The following is a 26,543-nucleotide window of genomic DNA, read 5'->3' on the forward strand; positions in this document are numbered from 1 at the left end:
TATCTGTCCTAAATTTAAGGGCTGTGAATGGCTTCTCCGTGAATTAGTGCTTTCCAACAAGAATAAAGATTAAAGAAAAAATAAGCTTCAAAATGAATAAAATTTATTTTCCCCAGCTTATTTAACTACATACACTGTTCACTGAGCTAGGAATTTTTCTATGGTAAGAAAATAATTCTCCTAATACTAAATCAGTATTTCACTTTGCTGTTATGGAGATATTGAAGATCCTTTGTCAATTAGTTGTTTCTAATGCTTCTGAAATACTAGTAAATCTTAAAAACAACAGCTAAAATTGGGGGCATAAATTGATATAAAAGTACATTTTAAGGATGCTTTGATTCAAGCTTTATACCAAATATTCAGAATTTACTTGATGATCTTATGTAGCACACCTGCCCCTTCGTGTGATACATTTTCTTTTCCTTCAACACACTAAGCTTGATCCCACCTTAGTAATCTGTCCTCACCCTGCCTGGAATATGCTTCCCGTGGTGGATTCCTTCTGGTCCCAGGGTAAATACTACTGTTTGCAGAGACTGTCGAACCTTTCCATCAGAAGTGCCCTACGCCCTTTGTGCAGGATTCACAATAGTGCCCTTCTGATCTGAAACGATTACATCCAGAAGGCAAAGGCCTTGTCTGCCACCACGTTCACCACTTTACCCACCAGGCCTGTAATAAAACCTGACACATATCAGCCACCCAGATATCTTGTAGGTGAATGAATACACAAATATTTACCTTAGTGTTCTCGGTTTTGTTTTAAAGAAACTCAGGTTGTTACATACTTGGGTTTTTCTTTCTTTTTTTTTTTTTTAAGTAAGTACTTTGAAAAAGTAAAAATCTAACTTATGACCCCTAACCTGCTTTGAGAATACCAAAAACATCTTTCAAAATGTAGTTGGATGCTTACACTTAAAAGAATTATTAGCTGTTTTTCTGAGGTTCAAATTTAACTAGGAATCTTGTATTTTTATTTGGCAATCCTAGTCAGGGGGAGTAAGGAAAACAGAAGAACGAGAATGGGATGTGTTGAGGTACGGAAGGCAGTTAAAGGAAGAGAGCAACTACTAGGATGAGTAAGAAACTGGGAAGACAGATATATACATAAAGAGAAATTTAGGATTTACTGCTTTGTGTTATTCAATGTGATTCACCCCATGCCACCTCCTCAAGAAAACGTCAGTAAAGGTATTACTTTAAAAATAAATGCAGAAGGGAGACCACCTCCCCTGAGAAGTCTTCCCTTACCTCTGTATCAAAAAACACGTACTCCTGTGCTATCCCTGGACTTGGTTTGTTAGCACTCTGAACTGTGTCTGGAGGCCCCAGAAGGGCAGAGATTAAGAAAGTGCTTCCTCCGTATCACCAGCATCTGGAACAGTGTCTGGCACAAATGTCCGTTCAACATGCAATCTAAAAGCTACATCTAAATCAAAACTAGGTCAGTTACTTTAACTGTACTCTAATCACTACTGAAATAAAAAAAAGAAGCAACTTCAAAGTCTCAGCAGGTATACAATTAAAATATACTTACTGTTTCAAAAGTATTCAATACCATCAAAGGGAAAAAAACATTAAAATAATCTCCACAATCTTGAAATCTGACAGGCACAGGTCTTGATATGGACTGACAAAGGCTTGCTGGGGGCCCGCACTGATCAAAGTTCACAAACATTTCGTATTTCCATTTTAAGACCTCTTTGACAAAGGTGTCAGAGATGGACTGCGATGACAAGAGAATGTCGACTGGAGAGGAAGCTGAGAAGGATTTGCTTTCACCAAACGTCAGTTTGTAAGCTTGCCTGTTGGAATTATTTGGAGTCTGAGGACGAAGAACATTGTACAAACTCTTCACTTCACCCACTGACTTTGGAGACAACAGAGAGGCTGGCTGTGGGACTTTCAAAACAGCCTGTGCCCCATTTGACTTATTTTTTAGAGCTGGTGAAAGTGCAGAGGTACTTTCCAAAGACTTGGAAAGACTAGCAATTCGTGAAGTACTACTTGAGCTAAAAACCTTAGCAGTGGAAGGTCTTGAAGGCTTAGACGCAGAAATAGGCAAGCCGGGTTTACGAAACACATCTTCATCCGCTGCTTTAGCTTCACAGTGTTTTGAGCAGTACTCGCCCTGGTTTTTCGGGGTTTCAATACAATCTTTGTGCTTACATTTTGTGCTACTCCAAGATTCCAACTGAGGCCGACTTACAGAATCTTCTACCTGAGCTGTATCTTTGCCATGAACTACTTCAATGAGTTTCTCATTACCATTCTCCATCTGTGAACATAAATCCATATCTTCAGGATCGAGCTGTGTTAGAAATATATTCTCATCTTCTGTATCACTGTTGGATTCAGGCTCTCCGTCTTTCAACGTTGCCAACTCTAAACGATGTACTGTTGGGTCACCTCCACCTAAGGGGTCCGCTGAAGCAGAGACAATGATTTCATTTGTTGGTATTCTTCCATTTAACACAACAGCAGCACACTGGTTCAAAAGACAAGTATCATCAGTCACCTGAGAGACATATTTTGTTTTCATGGGTTCTGGTTCCGAAGACACAGATTTTATTAACTGTTTGCCAGTGTTGTTAGCAACCACCTCAGTTCCTCCTTTATAACTATAATCTGAACCATCTGATTCTGGGACAAGTAGGTCAGAATTCTGTGCTGCACACGGCCCTGCTCTTGTAGCATCTTTACTTTCGTAATTCAAAAGTCCTTGTCTATTTTGTTGTGATTTGGGTCTCATCTGCCTTCGCATCTGAAGATCTTGACTTGTCAGCAGTTTCTTATTGTTTTTGACAGACAGAGTCTGAGGAGAAATTAACTTAGTCTTTTTTCTAGTATCAACCACTCCAACAGTTTTGCCATGGTCGCGTAACTGAACTAAATACTCAAGAGATCGCTGAGACAACTCAAATGCCCTCCGAGGAGCCTTCTTCAGGCCAAGTTTCTCAACCGTTGAAGTTGGTTCAGGGCACTGGCGGAATTTCTTTGGTGGAACTATAGCAGGAGTTGTCCTACAACTTATGTAATTTGAACCTTTATTCTGCCCTTTCTTGGTATCTGAATGTGTCTTCTTAGGAGTTTTAGAAAGTGGGACTCTCCTAATGGGTTTGGAGTAAGTACGAAGCTTTGGAGAAGACTTCTTTAATGAAACCGTAGTGTCTTTGTCTCTCTGAACACTTGAACTGGGACTTGCTGTCCTCAGGTCCATACTTTTAAGATCATTTTCATTCAGACCGCTCTCATTAAGAATATCAGGCTGGTCCTCATTTCTATCAGAAGGTGAAGGCTTTAGAGGATCTTTGGCCACAGGTTTTTCAAGTCGTTTTCTCTTACGTTTTTTTACTTCAATTTCACAAAATTCCCCAACAGAAATAGTACTCTGTGGTTCTGTGTGTTTTTCAATGCCCTCTGCTACCTTCTTAATAACCTCTTCAGATACATAATCTGTCTCATAACCCCAGTCATTCGTGATATCAGCTATGTCAGCTGAACAAGAATTTTTTTTGTTCTCTTGAACTGAATTCTTCTCTGGTTCCTGATCTTGCCAAACTGAAAACACTTCACATGGACTTTCAAACTCAAAAAACTGAGAATCCGATTCTTCAAACTGCAAAAGGGACTTTGTCTCCTCTTCCTTTATTAGCTTCTTTTCCACATTCGTACTAGCTGTTGAAGTATGCTGCTCTGGACATTCTTTCCTGATGCCTATTTTATCTTGTTTAATATGTTTCTCAAAACCCAGAATTCCTTCATCATCATCATCATCATCAGAATCTGAAATAATAATAATCTGGCCCCGGGAGGCTTCCCCAGTATTGTTCTGGTCGGCCGGGAAACATCTTCTGTCATCTTTCACTCTTCTTTGTAGGTGGGTTGAGCTTTTTTGAGTTGAATCTGACGGGAACTTAATAACGCTGGCTTGAGCTATTAAAGATAACTTGTGGAGATCTCTGTCTATCTGAGAATCTGTTAAGGTGTCAGACTGAGGACTGAGGCCAGGAGCCTGTTCTCTCGAGTGAGAAGACATCGGACTAGTATTCTTGCTAATTTCCTTATCTCTTGATTCAAGAAGAGTCACAGGATCTTTGAAGGGAGAAGTTTTCTTCACAGCAGTATTGGTCACTTCTGTAAACGAGACCAAATCTTTATCATCAATGTGGCGTTCCTGTATTTGATAGCTGTTTTCATGGGAAGAGAAAACATCTAACTCTTCACTCTTCAGTTGTTTCTTTTTCAGCAATAAACTGTTTTGAGATTTTTGTTCCCCATTTTTATCATCCAGAATGCCGTTAGGGTCTAAGGAGAGATTGTGCATGAAGCCGTCCTCTTTTTGACCTCCTGAATCTTTCCTTGAATAGAAGCTGTCAATGTTAGACACAGTCAGGTTTTCCTCTAAATCATCAGTATTATTGATCACAGTACTTTTCCTGTGTTGCTTCTTTATTACATGTGATAACTTAGCACAGATTTCATCTTTACGTGCCTTAGTTTTTGATTTTGACGTTTTGCCAAGTGCATCATCCTTGAGAGAGAAATCCTCATTTGATGTGGATGCCTTCCCCAGAGCATCAGTGCTAGAATCGGTCAACAAACGTGTTGACACAATTATTCCTCTGTCACATCCCCTTTCTGGACCATTCCTGGAAGTACAATTCTGCAGTACATTTCTTGAAGTACAACGCTCTTTCACAGACTTCTGCTTGCCTGTACTTACTTTAACTTGATCTTGAGCTCTTTCAGTGAAAAGGTTTTTACTACTCTTCTTCATGCATGACTCGGCTGAAAAATGATCTTCTAGTTTCCAATCTTTCATATAATTTTGCTCATTATCCTCTTCTACAGTGTTACTTGCTTTGATCAATATATTCTCCTGCATTTGGTATGCCTCGGCTTTCATTGGTTCTTTAGAAAATGTTGGGCTCAAGTTTTCCAGACAGTGCAGGTCTTTACTAGACTTCCTCTCTATTTGTTCACTTTCTTCTTTACTGTAAGATGCAGGAGAGCTTTTACATGCAGGACTCAAATCCACAAAAGTGCTACATTGAGGTACTTTGACTTTTATGTTTCTAATAATTTGCTTTAAACAAGTTTGTAACTCATGGGTTTCCTGAGTAGTCAACTGCCAACCTAGAGATAAATTTCCACGCAGAAATAAGTTGAGCTTATCCCAGAATCGCTTACACAGAGTCTGCTGCCCAAGCTGATAACCTTCTTTAAGGAGACTTCTAATCAGCTGCACACAAGCCAGCTGTACAGAATTCGATGGCATCGAATGCAGCGACAGAGATGATATCATTGCTGTTCCTTTGGAGCAATTTCCGGATGACTTCTCAGAACCCCGTGCAAATGCAGTGGTAGGAAGCTTGGCACATTTTACAACGGCTTCTACCCATTGCTGGGAACTAACCCACAGCAAATGCAGACATTTTTTATTTCTATGCAGCTCAATCACGGACACCAAAATCAGAAGAAAAAATTCGGTAACTTTGTCACACATGGCATCTGTTTGGTTGAGGACATCTTTGACTTCGGAGTGCAGGTGATGAATAACCTCTACTATGTAAGCCACACCCAAATCCTTCAGATCCATGAGGGACTGAACAAAAGGGATGAACCACAGAAACGTGCTGTTATGAACACGCATGTCTTGACCAATATCTGACTGAAGCACACTGGCTAATGTTTCCATCTCTTCATACATGTTAGGACAATAATCTGGGCAAATGGCTGATCTCCACCCTGAATCCTAAAATGAAAGAAATACTGACGTTAGATAAGCAAACAGAATCCATGACGGATTTAACACATAGCTGTAAACAAGAAAATATTATCTCCTAGTTTTCCTATTTCGGTTCACATATACACACATACCCCCCAAAAATGGAAAACACAGCTCAGTGTCGAGGTCAAGGGTTCATGAGTACACCCCCACGTACTCTCATCGTCTTTCCATTAGCAGGTTTTGATTCCAGTCATGTCACTTATCTCCCTCACCCTGTAACCTTTCCACCCTTCCTCACTACCCTTAATCTTCCCAAGTGCGCACCTGGTAGCGAAAGTCCACTTCCCCATGTACGATACATCTGTTCAACCAGAAACCCCTCATGCAGCAGTGGATTCAGAACAGTTACGTATCCTAACATCGGTAATTCAACTAATTATGTACAACATCGCCTACACAATATAAAGGCAAAATACAGGATCATCTGAATTCTCAAAATGTTTTATACCTTTTTGGTCTTTTCAGGATTATAATTGTATACAATCTGGCTGCAAGTCACCATATCATCCAAATAGGACTCTGGTTCTAACTTGGTCCTTAAAGAGTAAAAATAAATAAAAATTACTGAAATGAAGAAAAACAAAACGGAAAAAACCCTATCGCTAAGTCAGTTACAACAGACTTAGTCACTGAGATTTTAAAATACTGACACATTAACGGAACTAACCTTACAGAGCTGTTCCGTATATTCTGGATCTCTTTATTGTAGCTCCCATTGTTGATAATGGTCTGAAATGCCTCAATAGGATCAATACGTTGGCCCCAGACCTTAGATCCAAGGCGATCCAGAATCACCATGAAACAGTGTAACGCTGGCCAGAAAGGATCCACACTATCGTCTGAAATGCAATGGAGTAATTGCTGGATTAAAAACAGTCAGAAAAAGATGCTAAAACATACTGAGAACGAAGCATTCTTTATCTGGGTAGCAACAAAACTGAAAGCAAGCAGCTAATTTAAAATAAAGTGCTGCCGACCATAGGTTTTAAAAACCTGGTAAAATTTAAAGCTACTTTCGCATTTTTTTTCAAGCAATACTATATGCCTCTAAGAAAGTTTTTAATGGGGAACAAATTGAGATAGCTTAAACTCACCCCCTCACCCTGTTTGCCATTCCTGAAACAATCCTTCCTACCTAACAAAGCCCATGATACAAGAAATTCTGGTTTTTAGCATGACGTGAATTAGGCGTGCCATATGGGTGCTGTAAAGGACTGAATCCCTTAGCTAATATTAGGCTAAGCAGATACACACACCCTTCATCCATCCATATCTCAACTTGGCTTTGTTATCTAGTTTTTGTTCAAATGGCAGGAATTCCCATTACTGAGAAGCTCTCTCCTCCGGTCCTTTCCTTTCCCTCTTCTCTCTCAGATACGCAGTGGCAAAATACTGCCCCACTCAAAGGCCTTCAATGGCTCCTTAATGTCTTCCAAGACAATTTAAAGTCCTCAGTCAGGCACTTACTTATAAGATCCAACTCTATTGTCTCTTTCCAGCTTTATTTTTCACACTCCCATAATCACACCCTGTCTACAGCAAAAAACAGCTGGCTTTTTCCCAAGTAAGAAGCAGAATGCTGTCACTGTTAGCACCACCTACCAGATCCTCCATCCTCAAGCCCAGCTCGAATGCTCCTACTACATCAAACGTGCCCTGGTCACGTACTCTCTCTAGCACTCTTCTGACACAGGTGCTCCCACTCACTCAGTTACTGATAGGTTATCTGGTCACCTAGAACTTTCTGCTTTATTTCCTTCAGGACTCTTAAACTCTACTTGCTTTATCACAGGCATTTGTGTAAACCTTCTCATACACTATTCTTGCCCTTTCCTGTAGCTGACACAGTGTCTTATGCCCAGTAAGCTCTCAAATAAGGAACAAAGTCATCAGTTGAAGACCATTATGAAAGGTTTCTTAAAGAGAAGACTCCCATTTTGAAGAAGGTTAGGGGAAATGGATTAACAGAGAAGACAGAATTGTATGGGCAAGGCACAAAGAAATGAACTATTAATGTAGTAAATGCTGGTAAATGAATTAGTATTAACTTTAAGAATAATGTAGCAAGAAAATGTTTGTAATCACAAAAAGAGTAAAACGGGGGGAGGGGGAGAGGCGCTGAGTGTGGGGTGGGGCCGGGGATGGCAGCAGCCATGGTCGAGGCGGCTCCAGGACAAATGGGAGGAGCACCATGAGATGCGCCAGCTCCCGAGGCCGCGGGGAGGACACTGCTTCTCACTACAGCTGCTCAGAGGCACTAGTAGAAGCTCAGCAGATGTGGGCACCCCAGCCAGCAGCAGAGAGGGGTGCAGGGGAGCCACAGAGAAGCCCCTTCTGACGCCCCAAGGAGCAAGCCGACCCCTTCCAGGCTCCAGGAACACCACAAAGCAATATGAAACCTGTTCACGAGAGGAGTCAGGAATGCCTTCCACCAAAGAAATGAGACCTCCGAATGACCAGCAAGGATATGGGGAGAACTACCAGGTGCTCAACTAACCACACACCCTCCAGTGATGCCTCTGGATGGTCCTGAGGGGTTGTGGTGGCCGGGCAGAGTCAGAGTCAGCCTGGGGGGTGATGGAACTGAGGCTGTCACTGGTCTGACAGTTGACCAGGATGGTACGCTGTATAAGGTGGCACAGCCACGTGCTACCTTCTTCCCAACTGGCCTCCCATCTGTGGTGAACATGAGCCCCTTGCCTACCCCCTGAAAAAAGAGTAACGTTTACATCGCTCTTTTAGAATCTTGCACAAATGAGTTTATATCCACATTGGAGTTGCCTAAGGAGAAGTCAATGTGGGGAAAAATTATATTCATTATATTTTCATAGGATCTGGCATCCTTGATCTTTATTTACTCCTTCATCAAGATTAGAAACATTCAATACAGATCCTCCCTGGTCAGCTTGATACAACCATGAACCCAAGAAAGTGAGGGTCTAATAATAAACATTACTACACGTTTTACACCGTTTTCTAGACTGTCTGAACAGCACTGTCCAAGAGCACTTTCTGTGCTCATGGAAACGTTCTTCATCTACACTGGTCAATGCAGTAGCTACCAGGTACATGTGGCTCCTAAGCTCTCGAAGTATAGCTGGTGGGACTGCAAAACTGAATTCTTTATTTTAATTAATTTAAGTTTAAATAGCCACATGTTGCTAACAGTCACCATGCTGGACAGTGGAACCCTAGGAATCAAAGTGAAATGAAGAACCAGGAAAAAGGAAGACACTGAGACAGGGAAAGCTTTCTCCACAATTTTAACTACCATGTCATTAAAAATTTATCTGCTAGTCTTGATTCTACCACTAACTGGGCATTTCAACATGAAACAGTAAATTAACTTCCCTGGGCTTCAGTCTCCTCTTTTATGAAGGTAAGGTGCTGAAATTAAACTCTAAAGGTCCCTTCCAATTTAAAAATCTGAATCCATGATTTAACCATACAAACATTCACTCTTCTTTTGTCCACACCATACACCCAAATTCTTGCGATGACACTAGTATTTTAAAAGGGCATATCACAGTATTCAAAAGCATTTAGCAAATAAAGGTTATTACCATCTGCTTGCCTCTCCATGGTGTGAAGTATTGATTGCATAAAGTCATTCTGTTTGTCTGAGCCCAGCAACAGTGAGTCCATGGCCTGCTCCTCCAGAATGGTCAGCAACATGCAAATACCTGTAAGATCATTGACAGTTTTCTTGACTTGATTAAATAACACCGCTCTCATGCCTTCTCTGGCTTAGTTGACAAGAGTAACAAGGTGGTAAAATGAAGCAAACCAGTATCCGTTCCTCAAATATTTAAGTCTGGGATAGTCACACACAACTACTCCCAAGTAAGAGGACCTTTAGACTGACTTGAAAGTAAAAAGGTAAAATGGTACAAACTTGTTAGAAAACAATTTCTAAGATGACTACCACACAATTCGTATTTCCTCAAATCTAAGGTGCCTTCAATTTTAAGATCACCATATTCTGAGTACTCATTACTGCCAAATATGACACATGACTGACTATAAGACTCCGAATCAGTAAAGTAGGGTAGAACGATTTTGAGTCAGTGTAGAACTTGTTGAAAACCAAAGCTATTATCTCTTTCAACCAGGAAATATTTTACAGATGGGAAAATCTCTTTAAAATATATCAAACCCCATTAAAATCAACTGCTATACTGATATTTTGTTACATGTAGTATTGCTTTAAATAAAAAATTTGCCATACTTGAACATGTAACTCTTACAAGGATGGTTTCTAGAATAAATAAGTGTTTAAAAACAGGATGTGTAATGGCTAACTTAATTTGACAGAATAAGAATTGGAACTATGAAATCCTTGATCAGATCACCAAGAAATCACTTCCTTTGCAGGATACTCATTAAGAATTATAGAAAAATACTAGTTATATTTGTGTAGGAACAATACTTACCTAACCAATAGTTTTTGTAGTTGGTGGTATCATACATGTGTGAGGGCAGAAGAATCAGTTTACCCTTCTCGAGGACAGAAGAAGTATAAATGTCTGGACTTTCCAAAAGCCCCAACTCAATGACTTTAAAAAGGCAAGTCAAAACCTCCTGCAAGTCATAATAATCATCTCTGTCCACTTTTCCCAAATTTCTTGCGGTCAGGATAGCCCAACGCCGAACCTAAAGGCATAACACGTTCACTACTTCATTCAACAAATAATTGTCTACATGCAGCAAGAACCTAATTAATAGGATTCTCTATAGATTTTAAAAGACCTAAGATACTAATAACGCAATGCCTGGACCTTATTTTATCCTGATTTGAGCAAGCTAACCCTAAAAAAGCATTTATGAGATAATCATTTCCATTAATTTAAACACTGATTAGAAATATATATGGGCGCCTGGGTAGCTCAGTCAGTTAAGTGTCTGCCTTCAGCTCAGGTCATGATCCCAGGGTCCTGGGATCAAGCCCCATGTCACCCCATGTTGGGCTCCCTGCTTGGCAGGGAGCCTGCTTCTCCATCGCCCTCTGCAGCTCCCCAGGCTCGTGCTCTAACAAATAATCTTTTTTCATTAAAAAAAAAAAAAAAAAAGAAATATACTATGGAATTACTTTAGATGTGATACTTTTTTTAAAAAGTCCTTTAGAGACATACGTATGTATTTTATGACTGAAATGCTCTGATGTCTGAGATTTGCTCCAAGTAATCCAAAGGGATACAGAATATTGGCTATGTAGTGATAACTCATAAAACTCAGAGATTAGGGGGGTTCATTATACCATTCTACTTTTGTGTGTTTGTAATTTTCCATAATAGTTAAAAGGGGGGGGGGAAGTAGAGCCTCAGAAGAAATCAAAAGTCACCTCTAAATGTCAATATAGCATAAGAATGTTATTTTAAATTTCTCGTGGGCTAGGGGTGCCTGGGTGGTGCAGTCGGTTAAGCATCCAGCTCTTGGTTTTGGTTTAGGTCATGATCTCAGGGTCATGAGATAGAGCCCTGAGTCGGACTCTGCACTCAGTGTTGGAGACTGCTCAAGATTCTCTCTTCCTCTGTCCCTCCACCCCCACCCCGCTCTTTCTCTCTCTAAAATAAATCTTTAAAAATATTTCTTGTAAGCTATGAATTAAATTTAGTAATCATGGCCAACCTTAAAAAACTAAATAAAATAGAACAGAGAAATATCAGCGTGCATCCTGCATGTTAGGGGTATTATTTTGGGAAATATGTGCATCACATATGTATATGTTTATGTGTACTCAATGAAAAACACTTTTTGTTATAGGTTATGGTCAAAAAAGCTCTATGGTTGAGGGGCGCCTGGGTGGCTCAGTTGTTGAGCATCTGCCTTTGGCTCAGGGCGTGATCCCAGAGTCCTGGGATCGAGCCCCACATCAGGCTCCTCCGCTGGGAGCCTGCTTTTTCCTCTTCCTCTCCCACTCCCCCTGCCTGTGTTCCCTCTCTCGCTGGCTGTCTCTCTGTGTCAAATAAAATCTTAAAAAAAAAAAAAAAGCTCTATGGTTGAAAAACAGAGCTGATGGACGTAGGAATGGACTGGCTCTATGTCAACATATGTAATGACTTTTAAACTTTTGGAAAAGATAATGGAAGGAATGCATGAGTCCATATTGGTAATATATAGGTAAGTTAATGGAAGAAAGGCAAAATGCTCTTGGTTATAGTACAATCAATGTCAAGTGCTAACTGGCAAATGTGTTTGAGTGCTGGGATGGGAAAATCACTTTGCAATCTTAGAAACACTGGTTCAGGCAAACACATCAGTTAACACTAAATTTAGGAGAAAACTTTGGTGAGGAGCAGGGCATTTCTGTGATCTCCAGTATCAAGAAACAAAATTATACAGTGCAGAAACCCGACAACACCTTGACTAGCTGATCAACATTAACATAACCACGGAGGGCAAATGATATGGTGTGCGTCTGCACCGGACACTCTGAGGAGGACATCACATCACTTTCGTGGAGTACCCCAGGTGGGAGCGCACAGCCAGACTCTAACAACAAGGAAACATTAGACAAACCCAAAATGAGGAGCGTTCTATTTTTTTAAAGGGGCGGGGGCAGGGATGACGGTACTCTTCAGAAATGTCATAAAAGACAAAGGCTGAGGAAACAACAGCCCAGATGAGGGGAGGCTCCAGCAACGTTAACTTCATGGGAGAGCAGATACTCGAGCAGAGGGGAAACGCTACGAAGAAGGCTGGAGCACACGGTACAAATGGAAGACGGACCTTACTAGATCAGTGTGGAATTCACCGAAGCCTGCTAACACTGTCCTTATCCAAAGAGCCTCTTCTTCGGAGATACACAAGCGGTAAATCACACTGGGGGATGCTACCAAATTTCAAATGGTTCAGCAAAAAAAGCTGTGTCACTTGAAAGTAAATGATAAAGTAAACGGAGGCACTAACGATTAGTGAATATGGCTTAAGGTGATATGGGTATTTTCTACTATTTTTACTGTTGAGATTTTTCTGAAAGTGGGAAAGTATTTCCAAACAGTTAAAAAACCCAACCAAGGGGCTCTGGAACCCGGCTGCCTATCTACGCACCCTGGTCACCACACACTACCCTGTGTGACTGTGGACAAGTCTGACTCGGTTTCCTCATCTATGAAATGTGTGGGCTGTAAGGTTTTAATGAGCTAACATCCAGAAACTACGCAATACTGCACCCGAAACGCCGGAGACCTAAATAGTCACGGTCGTGAAAAGCCTTTATCCAAGAATGCAGTATGGCACGTCACACTTAGGATTGTCCAAACAACATGAAAAGGCTGATGCTGACTTTGCAGAGACTGATGGTGGACCCCAGCTGTCTAGAAGGTCTTCAGTTCACGTTCTCTCTTGGGCACTTGTTTCTAGGTGGACAGCTACCATCCTCCAGCACGGGGAAGATACTGTTCCATCGTTCCGGTTTTATTCCTGTGACCGAGAAGCTAACTGCCGCTCTCTCGTAGGTCGTCTTTTCTCTGGCTCCTGTAAGACCTGTCTGTCTTTTGTGTCCTGCAGTATTAACTAGTGTGCATTGGTGTGGGTTTTTCTTTCATTTCTCCACCTCAGGATCTGTGAGCACGCTCATCTGTGTCTTTCATTGACTTTGAAAAACAAAGCACCGCTATCACCTCTTTGTCATTCCCCGACTCCTCCCTTCCCTGACACAGAGCGAACTGAGATTAGACCTTCCACTGTACCCTGCATTCTCAGCTTTCCCCCTCCATCCCCTTGTCTGCTAAGTCACCTGTTCGTCTTCTAAGTTCATTAACTCTCTGTTCAGCCACACCTAACGAGCCATTCAATCCATCGAAGGTGCTTGATTGTATGTTTCATTTCTACATATTTTAATTGAATCTTTAAAAAATATTCCTGATCTTTTGATAGTGGGTTTTCAAGTCTCTTCTATTGAAGCACTTTATATACTGTATCGATCATTCTAATAAAGGAGTTCTTTGGGTATGCTTGCTCGTTTTTATTTCCACTCACACATAGTGGTTTTGTTTTAGTTTTGGCACCTTCAGTTGGGATGTATCTGTGGGAATCTGCAAGGACTTAGTTGATGATGTGTCCCTCTGGAAAGGATTTGTAATGGTTTCTGCAAGTATCAAGCAAGCAAACAGGAACCTCTCTTATGAAGAGAGGGCTTTGGTTATAGATTTTCAGGGAAGCATTTTCTTCCTCACCCAGATTTCAGAGACAGACACATTTCAGTCACCCGTGAGTTATTTTCTACTACCTTTCTGGCTGAGGGTGTGGCCCATCAAAAGTCTGCTTTGCGCTAGAGACCCCTCTAACTCCCTATTTCAACGCCTTAATATACATCTGTTAAACCCACACGTCTAGGTTTTACTAACTTGGGCTAACACTCTCTGAACGGCTGTGTCTCCACTGTCCACCTTCTACTCTGGGCTCCAGTTCCCTGTCCTGTACTCTTGCCTTCTCGGACAGGCCTATAAACCCTGTCACATTGTATCTGGCGTATCTAAGTGTTTTGGAGGAAGAACATTTTTCAGTTTATAGAGACACAGAGATTGAAGTCTTTTGCTGACATCTTTTTTGGATGAGTGTTAGGGAATAAGACCTGAGAATTATACTATAACCTTTTATTCATACACACTTTCATCTTTGGTCCATGCGTAGCTCAATTTTAAATTTTAATTTTTATTATTAATGCAACACGCATCCATAAACTCACCATCTAACACAAAAACTAAGGCCCCTTCACTGCAGCATGCATCTAACTATATGGGGCCCATGCCCCCATCTTCCTGCCCCTTCCAACCTGATGTGACTGTCATCTCAATACATGTTCTTCATCCCCTTGCTTATTTTTTTTTAACATAATTATGGTATCTACCTGTAAATATTCATTTTATTTTTAACTTTATAAAAAGGGTTTCCTCCTATATGTAATCTTTGGAGACTTTATTTCACTTAATGTTGCATCACCAGGATTCATCCACTTTGTTTCAAGTTGATAGTTTGTTTAGTTTGCTACATGATATTCCCATGTGAAGATACTTCACAGTTTATTCACAGACTCCCCCACCTCCAGGCATCCCAGTTGTTTGCAGGTTTTTGTGAATTCTGAGTATGGTGCTCCAGAATTTCTTATATATGCCTCCTGTTACAAATGTTCAAGAGTATCTCTCTTACATATACACTCAGTCATTCCTGACCAGATCATAGGACATAGGAATGTTCAAATTTAGACAACGCCAAAGTAATCTCCTGTCCCAATTTACACTTCCACCAGCAATGAGGTTCTGCAGATCCACATCCTAATCCTTAGAGCCTCAAACTAGCACACACTCCAAAATACTCGCTGCGGTTTTACTACCTCCTTGTCATCAATGTCAAACCGCCCTTCATGTATCTATTAGCCACAGAAGTTCCTCCTCTGGGAAATGCCTGTTCAGGTCTTCCATTTTTCTTTGGGGGTTTTGTTAGTGTTGTTTATAGCTTCTCCCAATTTTTAACTTGTCTTTTCACTTTCAGATGTCTTTTGATAAACAAAAGTTCTTAATTTTGATAGAGTCACGTTTATCAGCCTTCCTTTTATAACCAATGCTTTCTTTTTAAGAAAGATTTCCTTTCCCCAAAATCTCGATGATATATACCTTATTTTCTGCCAAGAGTTTGGCCATTTTATTTTTGACATTTAATCTCGAGTTTTTAAATACATGTTTTAAGTATGACTTAAATATATGCTAAATATATGCTTTTCCCCATAGAGAAAGCTTTGTATCATTTCCATTTCCAGTCCTTCTTTTCCCCATTGATCTGACATATTATCTCTACCAAATACCAAAGATCTAAACATGAGTGAGTCTGTTTGAGTCTCTATTCTATTCCACTGGCCAAAGTGTCTGCACACCACTAACACATTGTCTTAATTATCAGAGCTTCATAGTAAGTCTCCCTCACATCCTCAGAAATGTCCCGGCAACTTCGGATCCTTCCTCTTCCATATACATGTTTCTGAAACATCGTAATGTGTTACATTAAGAACGCTGCTGGAATTTATTAACACTCTGAAACTACAGATCAATCTGGAGCAAACTAACCAATCTTTCTGTTACTAAGACTCTTATTTATGAACACAGGGTCTTTCCTTACTTATTTAGGTTCTCCTTCCTGTGTTAAGGTTTATGATTTTCCTGTAGAAGTTTCAAATCTTTGTTATATTTATGCCTGGGTATTTAATACTTTCTGAATCTGTAATAAGTGGAAACTTATCTTTATTAGTTTTTGGCCGGCTGTGTACAGAAATATCACTGATTTTTGTAAATACTTTAGTCACCTTGTTAAACACTTATTTCTCAGAACTTGTAGATTCTTCAGGGTTTCCCATTTAAATGATGTTACTGTTGCAAATTATGTCATTTTACTTCTTCCTTTCAAATTCTAATGCCTCTAATTTCTTCTTCTAATTTTTTTACTGCATTCACCAGAATCCCAATGTAATACTCCACAAAAAGTGGTGATAGTGGAGCACCTTTGTCTATTTCTGATTTTAAAGGGAATGCTTCATTGAAAGTCAATTTGGATAATGTTTCTTTTAGGTTTTTTATAGATACAACTCATCAGCTTATGGAATTCTCTTCCATTCCTAATTTGCTAAGCATTTTTAATATGAATGGCTGTCAAATTTTATCAAATGGTTTTTCTGCATCCAATCAAACATATGAGTTTTTTAACTTGTTAGTAAGGTAAAATTCTATTTATAGATTTTCTAATATTTTAAGATTTTTGCATATCAATGACCATAATTTACCCTTAATGTGTTAGGTGTCTTGTTTTTGTTATTATGTCTTATTATCTATGTTTTTATGCTATTATGTTTTTGTTATTTATGTCTTGTTACTTGTTTCACAGGATAAATTTAAGAGTATTCTTTTTCTGGAAGGACACATTAAAATCAGGATAATCTATTTTGAATAATCACCTCATTAATTTTGAGGCTTTCTTCTTTTCCATAATTAAAGTTATAAATTCCTCTGGAAGCACCTCTTTTGCTACATCCTACAATTTTTTCATGCAGCATCTTCATTATGACTCAGTTCTGGGTATTCTTAAGTCCTGATGATTTCTTTTTTAGCATGAGTTAATTTCAAAATGTGGAAACTCAATTACCTTCTCATTGACTTCGATCTAAATTGTGTTATGATCAGAGATCATGGTAGTCCTTGAAACGTGTTCAAACATTGATCATGGCTCGGTATGTGATCACTTTTGTCATGTTCAACGTATATTTGAAAAAATGGTTAGATGCCCAGTTCACATATATATTCATTAGGTTACGTTTGTAACTACCTCATATACATATTGCCTTCCTTGCTAGGGTCTTTACGGGTCTACTGACTCAATATCGACGAGGACACGAAAATCTTTTACAATAAGGAGCCTACTGTCCCTTCTTGTAGTTCTTCTACCAATAACTGCATCATTTACTTGAGCCTATTTTAACCAGCGTATTACTTGTTTAAAAATGCTATACGGTCTTGATGAATTGAACTTTGTATTATGTAGTAACCTTATCCATCCTTATCCAAATGTCTATTTTATTTGATATTACAATAGCTTCACCGCTTTGTTTAGGTCAGTATTTGCCTATTAGTTGTTTTTCCATCTCTACATCAATCTTTTTGCACCCTATGTTTTAAGTGTTTCTCTTAGAAGCTATGTGGATTTTATTTCTTTTGTAATCCCATCTTTGTCTTTTAACTGACAAATTCAGCCCACTTATATTAGAGTATCTTTAAACCTGTTTATATGTATGAACTATTTCTATTTCTTTTAAAGCATTTTCTAAATAAGTTCATTATTTAAGATAATTCACTACCTAGCTCTGCTCTTAACCAGATCCATACTCTTGCATTTTCGTCTCCTTGCCTGCCAACCTTGTCATGTTGACACCACCTAATCCAAGTATTACTGATATATTCACTTTCCTTGAACTTAGTTGTTATTGTTGTTTTTAAATAATACACTTTACCACAGTATTCAATCAACTTGATACATTCCTGACAACATCATCTGAATTCTTCTCTCAAGGACTTCATTCAGCAGTCTAACACCAGCAGCTCAGGACTCCCGACAACTGGTCACTTAAAGGACAATGCAGATTCAGTCACAAAGCCTGTGAGGGCTTGGCTCAGATCCTGGGGGCCTGGCTGGACCCGCTTCCTCTATTGCTGTGCAGCTGTAAAAGGCCAGGCCCAGAGGGCACCTGGCTGTACTATCTGTCCACTTTCCTTCACAGGCAGGGGTCTCACCTTTATGGTGAGCACAGGCCTTGACCTGGAGTACACCTGGGATTCCTGTTTTCCTGACAAACCATCCCTGACTACCTACGGCCACCCAGGCCCATAGGTTTCCACCATTTATCACTTTGTGTTTCTGCTCCAATGCTGCTCCACAGAAACATTTACCTTTGGAGGGGTGTGATTATACATTTATAACAGTTTAAAATTGTAAACAAAATATACACCCAAACCCTCTATTATAGCTATCTATATGTGCAAAAAATATATCCTTTCATTGCCTACCACTCATACTCACCATTTCATTGGGATGGACCAAAAACAAATAGATGCCTGGATGTTTGTCAAAAACCTGAAAGGAGCAATTAGCTTGTTCCATCCGACAAAGTGCTTCAACACATAATTCATCTAAATAGAAAAAATAAGACAGTAAATGTAAGACATAAATCTTATCAGCTTATCAAGAGTCCCTAAATCTGGCTCTTCTGGTTGTTCTGTAAGTAAATAAAGTTGCTCTTTTCTTTTTTCTTTTTTTTAAATGAGGCGTTAAAAATGCTGATCACATAACAATATTTCCCTATCTGAAAGACTAATCTAGTGTGATTGATCACGGTGTGTTCCTATAAACTACCCTGACTTTACTGGCATACACATTTTTTCTTACATTTGGGCATTATTATATCCATAGGGTATCTTCTTAGAAGTATGGCTAGAAGTCCAGTTCCATCAGCATTTTACATTTTGATCCACATGGACTTTATCTGGTACTAGTGATAAAGTGAGCTTTCCCCACAATTGGCTATTTTGTCTTACTCTCATTTATTGAATAATCCACTTTCTCCACTGGTTTGAAAAGCTACCATCATCGAACAAGCTTTCAAATATGGTTGGTTCATTTCCGGACTCGACGCTGTTCCACAAGTCTATCCATACTTGCACTGTTCAGATTCCTGTTACTTGACGGAAATCTCCATCCTACTCTTTCAGAAGTGTCCTGAATGGACTTCTACATTTACCCCACCTAACGAATCGACTTTCTCAAACTTCAAGGAATATTGTTAGTGATGGAGGACAGCTTTGGGNNAGAGTGATAACAACAGGAAAAGCATGAAGGAAGCGCCTGGGTATTGAGGGTTTGTTTCTTGATGTAGGTGCTGGCTACATAGGTGTGTTTGGCTGGTGAAAAACGATCATTTATGTGCTTTTCTTGGATAGAGTATCCATTAATAAATGCTTGAAAACTGACTTGTTAGAATTTTAAAACCTAATTATTTAGAACTTATTTAGAAAGAATTGATGTATCTAACTAAATCTTTAGATCTACTTTTCAGTTTACTGAAAATACAGAGGATAAAAACGTTAAATAGCATCATAAGGAAGCAATCTAAAAAATCCAGAAAAGTGCATTGTACATTATTCTACAAAGTAACTACATGGTCTCAGTAAGTCAAGGTTATGGCAAAAAAAAAGTGTGTATGTGCACAAGTTGACTCTTTGGGATTCAAAGAGACGTACAAAATATGAACCAAGGCAATATATGATTGGATAGGATTCCTGATTGGATTCTTATTTAAACAAACCAACCAAGATCCTCAATTTGCAACTACTGGGAAAATCTGAATATGGACTAGACAGCTTAGAGATATTATTATTTGGGGGAAAAAAGGTATTGCTATTCTGTTAGATCATACAAATGTCTTCCCTTTTATGAGATTCACATTAAGACATGCAGATGTAAATGACCCAAACCCAGGCAGCCATAATATGCCATGCCATGGCAACTAGTGCAAGTTACTACAGACCGGAAGTTTTCAACCATGGACGGTTTTGCCTCCTCCCCCACCCGCCCGCCCCCTCAACGTTCAGGGGACATCTGGTTGTCAGGGGTAGCGGAAAGAGCGGAGTGCTACTGGCATCTAGCGGACAGAGGCCAGGGATGCTGCTGAACACCCTACAACGGACAGCACAGCCCCCACAACTAGAAGTATCCAGTCTACGATGTCAATATGCCAACGCTGAGAAATTTGCTATAGACAAAATACAAGAACGAAAATTAACTGAAGGACAGATGAGTAAACGTGTGATAAAGCAAACACAGCAAGATGTCAGCAGCTTAGAATGTACATGATGCGTATATGGTGTTCACCGTCTCACTCACTCTTCTTCTGTATGTTTGGAAACTTCCATACTAAAATGTTGGGAGAAAGTATGAAGTATCCTAATTATATGTTTAACAACAGATTTTCAATACAGATAAAACTAAGCTTTTACAATTCTTCAAAAAGACTGATAAAACCTGTGGAACGCCCATGATACTCACTAACACGCTCATGTAAAAGCAGGTAAGGATATTTCAGTATTTCAAGAAGAGGAACTCGAAGCTTATTTTCAAAGTCTTGGCCAGTAAAGTCAAACAGTTGTGCCTCTCCATTGTTGTCTACTATATATAATTCATCATCATCTCCAATTTCTGCCTTCATGGATTTTTCAAAGTGATTTATGAGACGTAAGGTTTCTAATTCCCATAAAACCTACAGAAAAAGAAAAATGGGTAGTATGCTTTATATCTTATTACCAACAAAACACCGGATGTCATGATCTTTTTAGAAAGCTTTCTAAGTATAAAAATACAGAAACTTAAAGTAGTAGTAGATATCGCATTAGACTTGAAGAAAACAGTCACTAAATAAGACTACTTTTATGATATATAGTACATACAACATGAGATGTGTAAACACTGTCCTTGCAGAGATTTGCTATAAATATTTCAACATCCCTTATCAAACTCTTAAAAAGGGAATGATGGGGCGCCTGGAAGGCTCAGTTGGTTAAGCCTCCAGCTCTTGATCTCAGGGTCATGAGTTTAAGCCCTGCATTGGGCTCCATGTCCCCTCCCCCAAAGAAGGGGGCAGGGATGAGAAGTTAGAGCTTCTCTGTCAAAGGCATGACCAGGCCTTCTCTGTATTCACTTCCATGGTCCAGCCGTAGGTACCCACCTTAAAACATTAGCTTTAGCATAAAGGCACTGGTTAGCTTTGTAACTAGGAAACTTTGTAAATCCAAAGGTTTTCTCAACAGATTCATAACTAATCAGCCTCTCCTCCTTTCTATATATCTGTACATACTTCTACAGTCTGATTGTGTTTTTCATGTAATAAACCAAAAATTCAAAGCCACATATTTAAAATTATGTTTCATTTTGTGACAACAAATACACCTGCCCTTAGAAGTTTATACCATCGGGGCGCCTGGGTGGTTCAGCCGTTAAGCACCTGCCTTCAGCTCAGGTCATAATCCCAGGGTCCTGGGATCGAGCCCCGCATCGGGCTCCCTGCTCTGTAGGAAGCCTGCTTCTCCCTCTCCCACTGCCCTTGCTTGTGTTCCCTCTCTCGCTGTCTCTCTCTCTCAAATAAATAAAATCTTTAAAAAAAAAAAATTTATACCATCTACCCATTAAGAAATGAAAAGAAAAAAAAATCAACCAATAAAATAACCCAAGCCACTGAGATACATGAATGTAACACTCAAATATACAGACTTAGGGGCGCCTGGGTGGCACAGCGGTTAAGCGTCTGCCTTCGGCTCAGGGCGTGATCCCGGCGTTATGGGATCGAGCCCCACATCGGGCTCCTCTGCTATGAGCCTGCTTCTTCCTCTCCCACTCCCCCTGCTTGTGTTCCCTCTCTCGCTGGCTGTCTATCTCTGTCAAATAAATAAATAAAATCTTTAAAAATATATATATATACAGACTTAAAAAACATAAACTGAAAACAAACTCCAAATGTCATTTCATAAAATTGTTTTATATCACAATGACTAAAAGTGAGGAATCCTAAAATTCTGCTTAAGGTTTCAACTCAATTCCATCCGTCAATCCTGTCTCCTGAATGCTTCCAAAAGAGTTTGGGTTTCTCCTCTTGTTATCAAAAGCTTTGAAAAGTACTGTCCATCGAGTGTAAATTACCTCATGCAAGAATGGCAGATCATCCCTTGCTTTGTGGTATTCGGCCACACACTCTAAGCAGTAGCAGAGGTCTTCATCAGCTGTCTGAAATTCACTGGAGTGACTCTTGGATGCATAGCGCTGTAGGAAGTCAACGGTGGAAACGCCACCTGGCGTACACCAGCAACATGTGCTCATTCTGCACCTGCATCCAGAAAAGACAACATCTAAAGACTACAGAAAAATAACACCACTTCAAAGCCTCTTCTGTGTGCCCCTCGTCTCCAACTTAAAACGTGCCTCCACCACATCGAGAAGGTTCTGCCGGCCAGCTTATCAATTACTAACTAAACTCAAATCTGAGCCCACTCTTAAAAACTTTATCTCTGACACATAAAAAAGATGGTGAAACAAAGGCACTGTTAGTAAAAACATCATGCAATACATAATTGTATTATAGAGAAAGCTCAAAACTGTGTAGTATTAATGGAACAGAGACAAAAACTTATCAATGCCTTCAAATTACAGATTTGGGGAGTGTTCTAGTGATGTACTGGAGCCACGCCAAAAGTTCAGGGAACCTTTACGTTCCTAGAAGTCATTTTTCCAGAAATCCGTGGAAACATAAAAATCCGTAAGTATTTAACAAAACTCAAGAGAACTTTCTCTGGTATAGTAGGTACAGATACAAAACTCCGCACACATTGTGTATGAACTGCTGCCCACAACCCACTGTAAGCCGTCATAGCTACAAATGTACATAGCCTATCGCTACCAAGTTTGATACTTAGGATTTTTGACTGTCTCCACCTTTTTGTTTGTATAATACCATCAGAGCGTCTACCATCCGAACTCACGTGAAAGGGTTTCCAAATCCTAACAGTCTCAAAAAGAGCAAAGTAACAGGAAGGTACCAGGGAAACAAGAAGAAATCCCAAGAACCAAATGTGTCAAAGGTTTGAATAAAGATACACAAATGAGGCGGGTTTATCAGAACTACAGAGGGCACAGAACTGAGTGGATTAGTGAATAGGATGGAAGCCAAAATCCAAAGAGATCTCCAATTCCAATGAGGTGTAATAAAAATAAAATGCTATATTTTTACCCCTAACTAAATGCATATAAAGGTAAATACAAAGCTCACCATCAGTAAACAGTGTATTATGCCTAACAAAAATACAAGGTGAACCTGGAAATACCATAAAGTACTCAAAATACAAAAGGATGTGGGCATGTCAAGGGGACATTGGAGCCAACCTGAAAGAGCTGTGGATGGCCAGAGCTGAAACAATCTGACCAACAAAATAAACAATGTAATTGTGGATTACTACCAAGTCTAGATACATCTGAGTCCACAGGGTTATAAATGACTGAATGAATAAGCAAAGGTGGGAGACCAACCTTCCTTACAGAATTCCAAATAATACATATAGCTACTCTCTGTTCCAAGAAGTGGAGCTTAATCCCACCCCACCTTGAGTGTGGGCTGGACTTGCTGACTCACCGCCAGCCAAAGAAGAGAGTATGGAAAGGGAGATACTGTAACATTACAGTGGAGACATCTGGCAAACACAAACTTAACCATTTCAAGGCTCACCTCACGGGAATTTGACAACCCCTCACCTAATGTCCTGAGGAAGGAACTTCAACACTAGGGTGCTTCTCCAAAACCCATAACCCCAGTCTACTCATGAGAAAAACATCAGACAAATCCAAAGTGACAATTATCTACACAGCTATCAGCCAGTCGGCAACAACGAAGAAAACCACACCCAAGAAGCAGCAAGTGTTCTTTCATACGAAAATGATGATTTATTGGGAATTGGGCCAGAAAAATACCCAACAAGCCTGATCTTCAGAAATTTGACCTTAAAATAACTATCCAACAAATACATCATCCTAATTAATGGAAAACAAGTTACAAACCTAACTGTATAAACTGTACGCTAACAACTAACTCCATTTCAAAACTGGATGGACCTAACCCAGGCATTCTCATCAGGGGTGATACCATCCTCAAGGAGATGAAAATTGGTTAGTGGGACACAAAAAAGTCCTACCTTTTTTAATGTGTAAAGCACAGATATGCATAAAGTGCATAAAGAGATATGTAATGTGTTGTTTTGGTGGTTTAAAATTCATGGGAAATCCACAGGAAAGAAATACCTAAAACGTTTCCTTTCAGGGAAGTCACTGAATATTTGGATACAAAAACCTGGCAGTGTGATATTTTCTAATGCATTATCATCCTAAAACTCAAGAGTGCAAAATCTCTGCTAACAGAAAGTCAATGACATCTTGACAGAAATTGTATTTCACGGCTGAGGCTTTTTTGGCACAATGCCAATTCCTAAAATAAGCTGATTTTTAAAAAATTCCTTATTTTCTTCTTACATCATTGATTAAAGAATTATATATAAATACATAAGTAAAATCAAATACATTTGTCTTGTGAATTTTTTAAATTAATTTATTAAAGTACTAATTGTGTGCTTTTTCCATGCTTCTGAAAAGAACTTAGGGTGACTTTCAACATTAAAGCTGAAAAGGACGTATAAAAAGGGACAGTTAGAAAGCACACAGAAAAGGACGTTAAAAAGGAGAAATCAAAACTAATGTATAAGAAAATTTCCCTAAGCCCTAAATTAGGAGCTTCTTGAAAAGCAGAGCAAAAAAAAAATAATGTGTCTTCCCTTGAAAAATAAAATCCTCACTTGAAAAATAAAAAAAGTATGCTAGTTCGGCTGGAGAATCCTACTCTTTCCTGATTCTAATTCAATTACATTGTACTGATGCCCACCCCTGCAAGTGCACAGCAAACGAGGGAATACCAAGTAACGTAACGGATATTATGGGTTTGCAGAATATAAAATTATTTTATTCAAAGAAGAGTTTCTTACACGTAAAAGGCCAAAATCATAATACTAGGAAGTTAAAAGTCCGCAGAAGCTGTTTCTTCCGGTGATCTAATTCAAAGCAGGGAGTGAACTTAGAAGAGCTAAGATCTAAGAATAGAAAGTGAAACTCCTTGGAGATTCACAACATCGTCAGTTGTGTCAAGCAGGATTTGTGCAGTCAATCAGAACTTTGACAAAATTAAGGATCTACAATACAAATAAACTGGTGTACCTTTAAAATAACTAACACTTAACAAAACTTTCTATTAAGAAAATTAAGAAGTCTTTTTATTTCACTCACTCAGAGAGCTAGCCTACTTCCATACCCCAGACAGCAGGACTAAATTTTCTCGCTTGTCATAGAACAGATGAGTGCCTGGACTCAGAAAATAGGGCTACAGAGCATGTCAACAACAGAAAGCGTTTCCATGATCCCTCTCGAAAGGCGATAAATGGGTGGTTATGTCCCCAAATCTAAAATCATCACGGGCCTGACAGTTAGAGGTATATAATGTAATTTTTCTTTTAAGGGAAAATTGCAGGTAGATGACCAAAAATCCTGTAAGCTTTTGCACAACTCAGTTCTTCTGAAAGTCAGTTTTGTTCATCATATTTTAACTGCCTGGAACCACTGTTGAGCCACAGATGGTGGTGTCCAGGGGACCCTCAAACTGCACAACAGATGTAAGAGCTGCACTCTGAGCATCAGGAAGAGAGCTGATTTGTCAGTGATATAGGATGCCTCACCCGAGGTATGGACCGACTTTCCAAACACTTGCCCTGGGGATATCATTTCTCAGTATTAGCTGGCCAGAAACTTCAAATAGCAGTCACTTCCGTCTACCTTTCTCAGCTAAACTTCTTTAAAAAGTGGTCTAGATTCACTTCCTCAACTGCTAGGCAATCTGGCTTCTACCCTTACATTTCACTGCGTGACTTCCCAAAGTCCCTAATAATCTCTGTCTTACGAAATCCCAGAGTTCTTTACTTGCCTCCTCTGAAGCATACGGCAATGCTGACCATGCATTCCTTAGCTAAGACAACACACCATTCTCCTTTCATTTCCTTCACCTCATCTTCTTCACTATCACCTTTTCCTTTTTTCTCCCTCTCAATATCAGTTTCCAAAGGCATGCCTCAGGACTCCTCACTGACATCCTCTTTCTGGGTGACCTAATTCAAACCACTGCTTGCGTTACTACCCATAATGAAGCCACCCAAAGACTGAGAATGTATGTAGAACTCTCAATGTGATGTCTAACTGTAATTGAGCCACTCAATACACAACAGCCTACCCTAACCTACAATTTCTATTCAGTATCCAACTGCATGAAGTCAACCTCTCCTCAGCTGACAGGCACCTCAAAGTCAAAAACAGAATAAAACCCTTCCCTTAAATCTGTTATTTACCCTGTAGGCTGGCATTGCGATTCCTTCAGTTTTCAAATCAGTTACCTGGTAATTATCCTATACTCTCCTTCCCTTAGCCCCCATCTTCATGAATTCCATGAAGTCTATCTCCCTTATTATATCTGCCCTTTATTCTCAGTGACACTGCCACAGCCCAAGTAGAATACATTTTCACCATCTGTGTGGATTACAGAAACCTAAATGTCTCTGGCTCTTGTTTCAGCCACCACCAATTC

General features: G+C 39.6%; 1 protein-coding gene across 2 annotated transcripts in view; it reads right to left on the reverse strand.

Moving 5' to 3' along the window:
* SETX (senataxin) overlaps positions 1–26,543 on the reverse strand; it is an 86,908-nt gene that overhangs the window by 58,628 nt on the left and 1,737 nt on the right. For both annotated transcript variants that reach the window (XM_040632104.1, XM_040632105.1), the window contains exons 3-10: positions 22,022–22,205; positions 20,378–20,588; positions 18,356–18,465; positions 10,231–10,450; positions 9,361–9,480; positions 6,465–6,636; positions 6,246–6,333; positions 1,541–5,761 (exon numbers count right to left, since the gene is read on the reverse strand). In XM_040632104.1, the coding sequence (XP_040488038.1) occupies positions 1,541–5,761; positions 6,246–6,333; positions 6,465–6,636; positions 9,361–9,480; positions 10,231–10,450; positions 18,356–18,465; positions 20,378–20,588; positions 22,022–22,198 (5,319 nt within the window). In that variant the 5' untranslated portion in view covers positions 22,199–22,205. The remainder of the gene's footprint in view (positions 1–1,540; positions 5,762–6,245; positions 6,334–6,464; positions 6,637–9,360; positions 9,481–10,230; positions 10,451–18,355; positions 18,466–20,377; positions 20,589–22,021; positions 22,206–26,543) is intronic.

Source organism: Ursus maritimus, unplaced genomic scaffold, assembly GCF_017311325.1.
Source record: "Ursus maritimus isolate PB19 unplaced genomic scaffold, ASM1731132v1 scaffold_17, whole genome shotgun sequence".
Classification (NCBI taxonomy): Eukaryota; Metazoa; Chordata; class Mammalia; order Carnivora; family Ursidae; genus Ursus; species Ursus maritimus.